At 35.9% G+C, this 13,245-nt stretch overlaps 1 protein-coding gene across 4 annotated transcripts in view; it reads left to right on the top strand.

The window, feature by feature from the left end:
* The window catches only part of KIF21A (kinesin family member 21A), a 155,906-nt gene that overhangs the window by 77,383 nt on the left and 65,278 nt on the right, over positions 1–13,245 (top strand). For all 4 annotated transcript variants that reach the window (XM_082850386.1, XM_082850389.1, XM_082850387.1 and 1 more), the window contains exons 2-9: positions 1,291–1,513; positions 1,644–1,826; positions 3,204–3,353; positions 4,736–4,870; positions 5,368–5,535; positions 7,413–7,528; positions 12,366–12,561; positions 12,970–13,159. In XM_082850386.1, the coding sequence (XP_082706512.1) occupies positions 1,291–1,513; positions 1,644–1,826; positions 3,204–3,353; positions 4,736–4,870; positions 5,368–5,535; positions 7,413–7,528; positions 12,366–12,561; positions 12,970–13,159 (1,361 nt within the window). The remainder of the gene's footprint in view (positions 1–1,290; positions 1,514–1,643; positions 1,827–3,203; positions 3,354–4,735; positions 4,871–5,367; positions 5,536–7,412; positions 7,529–12,365; positions 12,562–12,969; positions 13,160–13,245) is intronic.

Raw genomic sequence — 13,245 nt, 5'->3', positions numbered from 1 at the left:
ATAGAAACCTCTAAAAAACCTAAGTACTGTGAAGTCAGTGACGTGTAAGTCTAGGATGGTCCTGCTTATGGAGTGAGTAGAATAGGGCCAGATTTTGCTTTGTTCTGTTAGTAACATATCACCATATTTACTTTCCTTCTTTGAAAAACAGGCCTTGAAATCAGGAAGATAAGGCAAAAGAGGAAGGTCCTAGAATCTGAAGTAGATGAGGGTTGGGTGTAGGGCAGGTATAGTGCTGTGGTCTTCCAAGTGGACAAAGGACACCCTAGGAGATGTAAATGATGATTCAGTGGTTTTGGAGAGAAAATATTAGAAGTTTTATTTGTTTTTATTTTTTTTAATTTTTTTTTAAGCAGATGTTTGGGGTAGGAGTTTATTAATTCATTAATTTATTTTTGCTGTGTTGAGTCTTCGTTTCTGTGCGAGGGCTTTCTCTAGTTGTGGCAAGCGGGGGCCACTCTTCATCGCAGTGCACGGGCCTCTCACTATCGTGGCCTCTCTTGTCGCGGAGCACAGGCTCCAGACGCACAGGCTTAGTAGTTGTGGTTCACCAGCCTAGTTGCTCCGCGGCATGTGGGATCCTCCGAGACCAGGGCTTGAACCCGTGTCCCCTGCATTAGCAGGCAGATTCTCAACCACTGTGCCACCAGGGAAACCCCTGTTTTTATTTTTAATTTCTTTATTTTCACAATTCTGCTTTTGTATATGTCATAATATATGACAAATCAATATAGTACATGCATATATTTACAAATGAATATATATATTCATTCATATTGTATGTTGTGTGATTATGCTTAAACATGTTAAGCTAACAGAAGGTTATGGTCAAATAAGTTTGGGAACCATTAGTGAAGAGTTTGCAAAAAAGGTGAGTCAAGGGTATCAAGATAAATACCATGTACTTAATTTCTCATTTTTGGATATCATCCTGTCTGGAAATAAAGAGAAGAAATCTAAAATAAAGATAACAACAAATAGCATTTTGGTAGTTTAATTTATTTAACTGAGTCTTTTATAGAGTTGAGGAAAGGTATTCACCCACAAAAATATTTAATTTTAAGATTAATTTTACTCTTGTTCATGATTTTTTTGGGGGGATTAAGTAACTCATATTGAAATTGACAGTATAATTTAACTTATTTAAACTTTTCAACTCAAGGAGTAAGTACTAGATTACATTAGTGATTTTAAAAGATTTGCTAGGAATTTCAAAATCCTATTTCTTCAGTTTTTTTCCATTTATTTTGTCTTATTTTATTTTATTTTTTCCTGATTTTTTTCTCACAGAATAAGACCACAGCTTGCCAAAGAAAGGATTGAAGGTTGCCATATTTGTACATCTGTCACACCAGGAGAACCTCAGGTCTTCCTAGGCAAAGATAAAGCTTTCACTTTTGATTATGTGTTTGACATTGACTCCCAGCAAGAGCAGATCTACACTCAGTGTATAGAAAAACTAATTGAAGGTTGTTTTGAAGGATATAATGCTACAGTTTTTGCTTATGGACAAGTAAGTACCAAATTATTTTCATAGAAGCTGTAACTTTTCAGAAGTGTCAATTCAATTGCACTTTCACTTCTGTCACTTGAGATTATGTTATTAAGGTCAAGCATTCATTTTTCTCTGTTCTTTTATTCAGACTGGAGCTGGCAAAACATACACAATGGGAACAGGATTTGATGTTAACATCATTGAGGAAGAACAGGGTATTATTTCTCGTGCTGTTAAACACCTTTTCAAGAGTATCGAAGAAAAAAAACACACTTCCATTAAAAATGGACTTCCTCCTCCAGATTTTAAAGTGAATGCCCAATTCTTAGAGGTAATAGTCTAATTGTGTCATTAGTTTCCTTTAAATCTTATTCTTAAGACCATAGCCCTATGATTTTATACTCCCACTTCCATTTTAGTGCTTGGCATATAGTGTTCAGTAAATGTTGACTAAATTAGCATTAGGTTATAGGCGATAGCAACAAGAGATAATAGGTTATAAGTATTCCTTACTTGTTGGCATTTAAGATTATAAACATTTGACCAGTGTCCACAGAGTAAAACAATTAATATTGTTTATTTCAGATTTTTTCTTTATCTGAGAATTACTGTTGTAATGTAGGCAGGCTCACAAAGTACTGGGAACACAGTGACTGAGACCAAAAGGGAGGGGGAGATTGTGAGGAATAATAGGATTGATGCTGTAGCACTAATCTGGTGGCAGAAGCTGGTATTCCTACAAGGATAGGCAGATGTTTTGATGCAATGTGCAAAGGTTGGGGCAGGTATGGATTTAGGGCAGTCTAGGCTGGTGGGAGGGACATACCAGTAAGAGGACATCTAGGATTTGAGCAATGTTACACTTGGGTGGACAGTGCCATTATAATTCTGTATACTTGGTCCAAAGAGTGTTCTAGGCTAATTGTAATCTCAATCACAAGAGCTAATCATTTTGATAATTGATGAAACATTTTATTCAGCATTATATAGCACAAAATAGAATACTTAATTCAAATTAACATCAGTTATCTTACTGCTGGTTTTAATGGACATTCCAATTTAGTAAAAACCAAGAATATAATTATGTGTTTCTAGCAAAAGAAAGGTAACTAGTGATGGAAAAAGGAAAGAAACGGTGTCTTCAGTCTTCTCCTTCTCCCTCCAAATGTTATTAGGCATTGTGACTTTAAGCATATTGATAGAAAAATAGTTGTATGTATCCTCTTCTAAGGTGGTAGCACAATCTTGTCAGCCTCTATTGATACAGAAACTACATTGCTGACCTTGCAAAAATACTATTTATTTTTAGGTACACTAAGAAGGGTTGTAGGGCAAAAGAAAATATATTTTTAGTTCAAATAGTAAAAATTATTAAGAACTTCCCTAAGCTTAGGATTTGTTTACATTTGATACATATTTTTTTAGTATTTGCTTGTATTTATATTTATATATCTCTTGCAAAGGATTAGTGGATGATTTTAGCTAGTCTTTAACTCATTAGTCATGATTAGGTCTTTTACTGTTCTTACTCTTGTAAAGAAATCTGGTATTTGTTTGTATTTGTGATCATTTTATGTTTTATTTTGAAGAAATATATGTATTTGGAAGAACTTTTAAGATATGTTTGAAAGATAACATGCAATATGTGTTATTACATCCATGAGGCAATTTCTGCTAACATTAAACTTATAATATTTCTTTTTGTTAGCTGTATAACGAAGAGGTTCTTGACTTATTTGATACCACTCGTGATATTGATGCAAAAAATAAAAAATCAAATATAAAGATTCATGAAGATTCAGCTGGAGGAATTTATACCGTGGGCGTCACAACACGTACAGTGATTACAGAATCCGAGGTGACATTTATGTTATAGTTAAAATAGAGCGTGTTTGGGAAATTCCCTAGTGGTCCAGGGGTTAGGGCTCCACACTTCCACTGCAGAGGGCATGGGTTCCATCCCTTGTTGGGGAACTAAGATCCCACAAGCTGCGCGGCACAGCCACAGGAAAAAAAATAGAGCGTGTTTGGCTTTATTTAATAGTCAGCTCTGCTGCTCATGATATTTGTATCCTTGAGTGTAACATGGAGTTAAAATCTTCTTCATTTTTTACCAGGATTTTATTATTAAAAATGTAACAGTTATGATAAAGTCAGTGCATTTATTGTAACATCAAAAGAATTTAAGGCATTGTATGTACAGTTTTCTTTCACACCTAGAAAAGAGGGTTAGATAATTTTAAGTGAAGGATGAGGCCACAGTCCTTTTGTACTTTTTGCTGTAACATACGTAGGCCTGTATCATGGCTCCTAAAGAGAGACTTAAGAAAAGTTACAATGGGGAGTTCCCTGCGAGGCCAGTGGTTAGGCCTCCACACTTTCACTGCCATGGCGCTGGGTTCAATTCCTGGTCAGGGAACAAAGATCCGCAAGCCACGTGGAGTGGCCAAAAAAAAAAAAGTTACAGGGCTTCCCTGGTGGCACAGTGGTTGAGGGTCCGCCTGCTGATGCAGGGGACGCGGGTTCATTCCCCGGTTCGGGAGGATCCCACGTGCCGTGGAGCGGCTGGGCCCGTGAGCCGTGGCCGCTGGGCCTGCACGTCTGGAGCCTGTGCCCCGCAGCGGGAGGGGCCACAGCAGTGAGAGGCCCGCGTACCGCAAAACAAAACAAAACAAAAAAAGTTACAAAAAATGAGATACAGAAGAGCCTGAGTAATTCCAGTTATTGCTTAGTTTGTTCCGAAGTGTTCTACTGTAATAGTTTTGAAATAGAAGCTGCAAATGTCAGCGAATGGCAAACGGTTGAATCTCAGTATTTTCTCCTATTAAAACAACAACAACAACAACAAAAAACTGTTATACTGAGAAATTCAGCTCAAAAAGTGCCTGTAAATAAAATAATACGAGGGCTTCCCTGGTGGCGCAGTGGTTGAGAGTCCGCCTGCCGATGCAGGGGACACAGGTTCATGCCCCGGTCCGGGAAGATCCCACATGCCGCGGAGCGGCTAGGCCCGTGAGCCATGGCTGCTGAGCCTGCGCGTCTGGAGCCTGTGCTCCGCAACGGGAGAGGCCACAACAGTGAGAGGCCCGCGTACCGCAAAAAAGTAAGAAGAAGAAGAAGAAAATCTGTCTTTCACATCCTTTAATATGTTGGATTTTAACCAGTAGCTCAGATTTCTGATTATATGGACCTAGTCTAAGTATTGTTCAAGTAAAACCCCTCTTTCTTTCCCTTTTCTAGATGATGCAGTGTTTGAAGCTGGGTGCTTTATCCCGGACCACTGCTAGTACCCAAATGAATGTTCAGAGCTCTCGTTCACATGCCATTTTTACCATTCACTTGTGTCAAACCAGAATGTGTCCCCAAATAGATGCTGTGAGTTATTGCTTCTAATTTTTTAAGATTTCATATTTCATTTCTGTAAAATCCATGAAAATATTCAAAGAGAACATTTGTGCCAAGTTTAGTTTGTTTAATCATTCCTTTTCCAATTGAGATGTCCCTGATCTTGTTTAAGCTAAAGCTGGCCAACCATGTAAAATTAAAAATTGAATATATATGTCTGCAATAGCCAGAAAGTATGTTGTGGCCATATGGTAATGGATCTCATTACTTGGGACCCTTTGCTTTTGAGGGCTATATGCTACAAGTTTCTCTTCAACACAGGCAAAGCCTCAGTTGATAACAGTTAGGTTTTGACCTTCTTTGACCTAACTTTGTCTAAGCTTCTAATTGCAGCAGGCATTTTTGTACTTATATTTATTTGGCCACATGCCTATACTTGGCTATATGTATACTGAGGGCAAGGTGGGATTGAAGGATATTTAGTGTCATATTAATAAAATATTTTCAATTATCTTCCTCAATTGCAGGAAAGTGCAACTGATAATAAGGTGATTTCTGAATCATCACAGATGAATGAATTTGAAACTCTGACTGCAAAGTTCCATTTTGTTGATCTGGCAGGATCAGAAAGACTGAAGCGTACTGGAGCTACAGGCGAGAGGGCAAAAGAAGGCATTTCCATCAACTGTGGACTTGTAAGACTAAGACTAAGGCTTTGTGCTGAGAATATAACAGGGCTATTTTATTGTCCTTTTCCCTTTTGTAATACATAATACCCAAGTGGAAATCCTTCATTCACTGAGCTGAGAAATGACAGTTGCTGTAAACTTAGGAGTAATGCATTGAATTTTGATCTCCTCAGACTGTCAGCATTTTTCTCCTTTTCACATTGCAAATTTTCTTCATGTGTAAAAATTTAGTTGGATTAAATTTTATGATGTGTGCATAAAATAATCTATGCATATATATAATAGAAATGATTTTAAAATTCTTCTCACAAACTTACTGTTTTAATATTAAACATTTTATGGGATGACTTTCAAAGTAGCTTTTTTGCTAACATTTTGTGATAGACTTTATTATGGAAATTACAATCAAATGTTTTTTAGTAATGATTGTTTCAAAATGAGAACTTTTCTAGATTGTATTAGGAATTAACTTTAATACCATGCCATCTAGTGGTGTTTTTGATTGGAAAACACCTTGTGTTTGAGTTAGCCTAAAGCTTCTATTATATGGAAGAAAACGTTTTAGAACCAAATTTTTATGTAATTAATCTTTTCTTCCTATTGATTTCATTAAAAAGTTGGTTCTTTGTTCCTGCTTAAAAGTAATGGCATCCTAAATTTCTGTGATGCTGACAGCATCAGGACAGGTGTTTTCTGCTTTGCTTCCCTCCCTTTCTTCCTAGAGCAGGGGCTCCAAGCATATGGTCATTTTTTTGTTTATTGCCCAATATTTACTTTTATATGATTGCAACCCTTCTGTGGGGGAATTATCAACTGAGACCGATTAGAGAGAGCCAGCCTTCCCAACTACCCATCTTGATGCTCCCACCATACAGTTGAACATGTGTTAAAAGGAGTGAGCGACCAGGATCCTCAACTTTGTGTATTGTTTTGAGTTTCTTAGGAGATAAAATCATGGTGGTATTTACATTTGTGCTGTCCGGAAAAGACAAAAGCCATTGCTCTGTTTTCCAGTTCAGGCTATTGAAGCATGTTCAGACACGTGGTAGAGGTTCATTCAGTGTGGCCAGTGGTTAAAACTGCAGACTCTGGAAAAGGGGGACTAAGACACAGTGTGATGCTGATGCACTCGCTGCAGGATCCATTGGCTCTAACAAAGACATGGTTTTGCATTACTGAAGGCGAGTGCGACCAGCATTTAGGAAAATGCTTATGCTGTAGGTGCTGGTTCAGTGACAGTAGGAAAAGCAGTAGGGGGTGGCAGGAGGAGTGACTAAATAGTTCCGTAATTTGACTTAGTTTTTTAAAATATTGGATGCTTAGCACATAGATTCATTGAATTTCTAAGTGCGGCTATACTTGCATTAGGAATGCCATGATCAGAGATATCATACTGATATTTTTATTGTGGTTAAAGGAAATTTTGTTTTCCCATGAGGAAGCTATAGTACAACAAGAAAGTTTATGCAACTGTTAAACTAGTGAACAATTTGTTTCTTCAATGAATTGAGGAGAAGAATTTGCAACATGAATTGGCAGTTTTGTGGGGTGTACAACATGATGCTCTGGTAATACTAGGACTGGTCAGAAGTCATCAATCTTATAACATTTCTATTTCTAAAGAAAATCTCTGCATAGAAGTTTAAGTATTTGTGAATTATGGGTATATATATGGCATTAAATTTTGAGTGGTGTCAGTTTTTAGTAGTTTAGTGGAAAGCTCCAAGTTTACTTTATATTTGAAAATACAAATGTAAAACAAAACCAAACACAAATGTTTTCAATTCTGCCATGGCTTCATATTATTTTCTATAAGGTTTCATTATTTAAAAGTGTTATAATTAGGATATTTTTATAATTTTTTTTCTCTCTCTTTCTTTTAGTTGGCACTTGGCAATGTAATAAGTGCATTGGGAGACAAGAGCAAGAGGGCCACGCATGTTCCCTATAGAGATTCTAAGCTGACAAGACTACTACAGGATTCTCTTGGGGGTAATAGGTATGCATAAGTGTTTATCCTCCATATTCCTGAATTTCAGTTATTCATTATTTTTAAAATAAGTTTGTAAAGTGATTTATAAGAACTGTTTTTACTGTAAAGCAAATTAATAGGATGAGGAACTAATAATTATTAAGTGCCTCAAATGTGTGAGTGCTTTTGCATGTTGTTATTTCACATATTTCTTATAACACCTCTTGAGGTAGGTGTTATTATTCCTATTTTATAGATAAGGAAATTGAAATCCAGAGAGGTTAAGTAATTTATTCAGTCACTTAGCTTATAAATGAAATCCTTGGCATGTGCTCTTTCTCTATACCATTGTTTCAGTTTTAAGTGCTTGGCACATAGTTGATGCCTAATAAAATTTTGTTGAAAAGTAAATGCTGTCTTCTAAGTAATTAAAAAGTAATTTAAATATTATTCATTTTCTTTACAAAGTCTCCTAAAAATTAAACATTTTTTTACATTTGAGAAAAAATTTAAAAATGTTAATTGAATGAAATATAGGGTGATTGATGGTTATTAAGTTTGCCAGAATCACTGATATTCCTCCTTTTCTGTACTTTGCATCATCCTGATATGTTTCATCAGCTAAATGTATTCTTTTGGTAATGCATTCCTTTTTATAAGCATCAGAATGTTGGCTTTAAAAATGGTAACTTTTTTGGCATTTAAATTCAATCATAGAACAGTTCAACAAGTTACACACAACTACAGTGAATCTATTTTACAGTGTTTTCAACGGTCTAACATGTTTACTGATGCTATAAAATGATCGTTAGGTGCTGTAAAATGATCATTAGATGCTGTAAAATTAAACTTGCAAACTTTCTTTTTGAACAACTATTATTCAAAGAATTTTGATAATGTTAAGTTTATTTAGGTCTGAAGTTGGATGGATTTAGAAATAAAGTTTTGTTTTATAGAATTCAAGAGTATCATTTTTATATTCCTTCTTTTCATATAATATTGCCATTGTCTTAACTCAGCTGTCTTCTAGCATATCCTTTGTATTGCTTCCACTGTTACATATTTCTTACTTCTGGTCTATATTTTCATTCTGACCTTCAATATCAATCTGGGTCTTATTATAACAGGACAAAAATTTTTGTTTTTTAAGCCAAATGTAAATTTTTAAAGTTTGCTAAATTGTAGCCTTTTCCTGTGTTTATTTCTTAGCTTTATAATACAGCTTTGTCTTATAAACAAAGCAGAGATAGTAAACATCTTCCCTTTACAAGTGTCAATACTTTTGAATAATTTAGTACTTCTGAGAGTTTGCTTGCCCTGTAACAATCTAAGATATTTGCACTGTGGGTTTTGAATTCCTCTTGAGTTTTATCTAAGCTATAGCTAAAGAGTCTCAGATGTTCCTCACCCATTTCCTATCTAGTGGTAACGCCTCTTATTCTCAGTGACCCTCAATTCCTGCTTAAAATTGTGAGATTGAACGCCTAGTTCAAAAGCATTAAACTTTGTATAAGCATTGGAAAACAAAATTCCTTCATGTTGTGATGTTTGTACAAATTTCTCTTAAAAGAAAAATTAAATCAAAAGTATTTGTGGAAACAAGCTGCATATATTTATGTGTTCAGTTTGGTGATTTTTTAAGAAACAAAGCTGGCTTTTATACATTTATAATGTTTAATGTAACATTTTAAAAAGTTTATAGCAAAAATATGGAAAAATACAGAAAATATAAAACATGATAAAAATCAACTGTATTTCTATTACTTGTAAGTAACTATTGTTAACATTGTGATGTATTTCCTCCCTAATGTGTAATATAATATGATATAACAATATATAAGATAAATAACTTTTTTTATTTGTTTGTTTATTTTGGCCATACCGCATGGCTTGTGGGATCTCAGTTCCCCAACCAGGGACTGAACCCGGGCCACAGCAGTGAAAGTGCCGAATCCTAACTGTTAGACCACCAGGGAACTCCCTAATATATTTAAATTATATGGTTTCTTTTAAGATAGAGTTATGGTTTTATATAAAAATAAACAACTTTCATTAAAAATCTTTTTCATAAACATAACTATTTTTTTTTAATAACTTTATTTATTTTTGGCTGTGTTGGGTCTTCGTTTCTGTGCGAGGGCTTTCTCTAGTTGTGGCAAGCGGGGGCCACTCTTCATCGCGGTGCGCAGGGCTCTCACTGTCGCGGCCTCTCTTGCTGCACAGCACAGGCTCCAGATGTGCAGGCTAGTAGCCGTGGCTCACGGGCCCAGCCGCTGCGCAGCATCCTCCCGGACCAGGGCTCGAACATGGACCAGGGCTGGAACCCGTGTCCGCTGCATCGGCAGGCAGACTTTCAACCACTGCACCACCAGGGAAGCCCCATAACTGTTCTTGAAATTTGTATCATTTGGGTTTTAATATGTGACCTTTTTCCTATACAGTAGGTCTTAGCTCCTCTCATTCCTGATTTCACTATTCTTCTTAAGCACTTGATCCCAATACTTCTCAAAATATTTTTAGTAAGGGAGAGTTCTCCTCCTTCCCACTTCCCAGTTGTAGTGGGTTGATATTGAACATGACTATACTCAGCTTGTCCCATTATGTGAGTTTGAAAATTCTTGAACTGGTCTATACTGTATTCAGTGAAATGAGTTCATTGATTACAGCAAGCTCAAATGTTGTAAAAGTTGCCAAAATGCTTACTGTCAATTTCTATACTTGTCATGAATCTTCCAGACTGGCACTGGACTGGGGATAACATTTTGAGTAGTCCTATCCTCTAATCAGTATCCATAATCATCACTCTCACTGGATTACCTTATCTTCTTCATCAACAGAGATGCATGAATTATCTTAACTTCTGACTTCAAATAAATAAATATAATATATGCATGACATACAAACAATTATTAGGGATCTAATATGTTCTAAGTAACACAAACAAATAGTAATGACCTAATATGTTCCAAATACTGTGTTGTACAAAGTAGTCTGATGAATAAAAAATATTTGATGATCCTTGTCCTCTAGGAGTTTAGTATCTAAGAGTTTGGATCTATAAAATTTCAATATAATCATAATCAACAAAAAAGAGGTATGCAAAGGGTATGAGGAAGCAGAGAGAAAGGAGTACAGCCAAACTCAGTGTTGGATTCTTGGACTAGATGATCTCTGAGTTGAATCTTGAATAATAGTAAAAGTAAGGGTAAATAAGGATGAGCAAGAGTTCACAAAGGAATAAAGATGGGTGGAATGGGACCCCTTTTAAAAGGGTTGCTATGAAGGGCATTATGCTAAGTGAAATAAGTTAGACAGAGAAAGACAAATACTGTATGATATCACTTGTATGTGGAATCTAAAAAATACAACAAACTGTGAATATAACAAAAAAGAAGCAGACTCACAGGTATAGAGAACAAACTAGTGGTTACCAGTGGCGGGGAGGGGCAATATAGAGGTGGGGGAGTGGGAGGTACAAACCGTTGGATGTAAGATAGGCTCAAGGATATATTGTACAACATGAGGAATATAGCCAATATTTTGTAATAACTATAAATGGAAAGTAACCTTTAAAAATTGTGTAAAAATTTAAAAAATTTTAAAAAATGAGACATTACTACACATCTAAAATGAGTAAAAATAAAGCTTGACAATACTAAAAAAAAATAAGAAGAAGAAAATAAAAGTGTTACTATGAGTGCCGTGTTGAGATTATTGGGAGAAGGCAGGAGTGGAAGCAGGAAGCTAGGAGGCTATAGATTAGAATTGATAGGTATAAATTTCCTACCAGGGTGGGTAAATTAGCTCCTTAACTGTTAGTGTGCAAGTGCCCATTAGACTCTCCACATCTTTTTCATTGACAGAAATAGCTTAGGCATAATAAGCATTTTATTATCCTATTCTTTGGTTGGTAAAGCAATTCATCATGACGATAAAATAATGTTTCCCAGTTTTCCTATGTAATCTAGCCAGAAACTCTGGAACTTTGACCACTCAATCACAAATGACGTTTCATATTGTGAAACATATGGGTATACTAAATACTTTTCTTGATCAGGTGATAGGATTTTGTGTAAAACTTTTTGCTGAAATAAAAAATCAGGATGCAAGTGATTAAATAAAAAGAAAAAATTTAAATCCTAAAATAGGGACTTCCCTGGGGGCACAGTGGTTAAGAATCCGCCTGCCAGTGCAGAGGACACAGGTTAAAGCCCTTGTCCGGGAAGATCCCACATGCTGTGGAGCAACTACCCATGTGCCACAACTACTGAGCCTGCGTGCTACAACTACGGAAGCCCTTATGCCTAGAGCCCGTGCTCTGCAACAAGAGAAGCCACCGCAATGAGAAGCCTGTGCACGAATGGAAGAGTAGCCCCCGGCTTGGCACAACTAGAGAAAGCCTGTGCACAGCAACGAAGAACCAAAGCAGCCAAAAATAAATAAAAGTTAAAAAAAAAATCCTGAAATATTAAGTAGATAATGAAAGCAATGATTTTTGAATTTCAACATGTCATATTATAGATAGATTAAATTTTAGAATTATTCTGTGTATATTGCTTCAAAAAATTTTTTAAAGAGGTGAGAAATATATGCACTTGTATTATGAGTATATGGTATTATGAGTCAAAAAAGTATAATATAAATTAATTTTCCCCAATTTTAGCCAAGCAAACAAAATCTTTTTCCTTAAGATAGTCTTAAAGCATTGGGGCTTATAAATTTGCTTTTATTTTTAAGTTAGTAATGTCAATCTTTTGGTATCTCGAAGGAGAGATATTATTCAAAAGGCGGGAATTTTAAAATGATTATTTCAGTGTTTTATTTGCTTTTATCTGTAAACCTAATTATTTTTTGTAACTTTCAGCCAAACAATCATGATAGCATGTGTCAGCCCTTCAGACAGAGATTTTATGGAAACTTTAAATACCCTGAAATATGCCAATCGAGCTAGAAATATCAAGAACAAGGTGATGGTCAATCAGGACAGAGCTAGTCAGCAGATCAATGCGCTCCGTAGTGAGATCACACGACTTCAGATGGAGCTTATGGAGTACAAAACAGTAAGCTAATGGTTTTGACTTTGCATTTTGTGATACATTTTGTGTACACAGTGATACCTTTTTGTGATGGCTTGCACATATATGTTTCTGGAGTCTCTTTGTCATAGTGGTGGCATCTTTCCTTTTGGAGGTAGAATTCTCTAGTTTTATGTGTGGGTAGCCTTTAATAATGTTCAGTCTAACAACCTGACCAGCCTCTTGTTTCAAAATACTTCCTTCCCAGTCAGATTCTTTAGTGACAAATGCTCAAAGGAGAGATGTAGTAGAGGGAAAAGGATCTCTTGCCTTGAGGCTGTTAAGACAAAAGTGCTCTTGGTTGTAGAACTGCATAATCCTGTAGTATCCTTTAACAAAACTCTTGTGTATTTAAAACTTCTCAATCAATAGGGAAATATTTTTCTTTTCTAGGGTAAAAGAATAATCGACGAGGAGGGTGTGGAAAGCATCAATGATATGTTTCATGAGAATGCTATGCTACAGACTGAAAATAACAACCTGCGTGTAAGAATTAAAGCCATGCAAGAGACGGTTGATGTATTGAGGACCAGAATCACACAGCTTGTTAGTGATCAGGCCAACCAAGTTCTTGCCAGAGCAGGTATGTATGTAGGGTGGGATGAGTGAGGGATTACTTTTGGAGAGCAGGAAATATTCTTCATATTTGTTAACTCTGTGGAATATTTG

This window comes from Leucopleurus acutus (assembly GCF_964270905.1).
Source record: "Leucopleurus acutus genome assembly, chromosome: 11".
Classification (NCBI taxonomy): Eukaryota; Metazoa; Chordata; class Mammalia; order Artiodactyla; family Delphinidae; genus Leucopleurus; species Leucopleurus acutus.
This window is presented reverse-complemented; position numbering and strand designations above follow the sequence as displayed.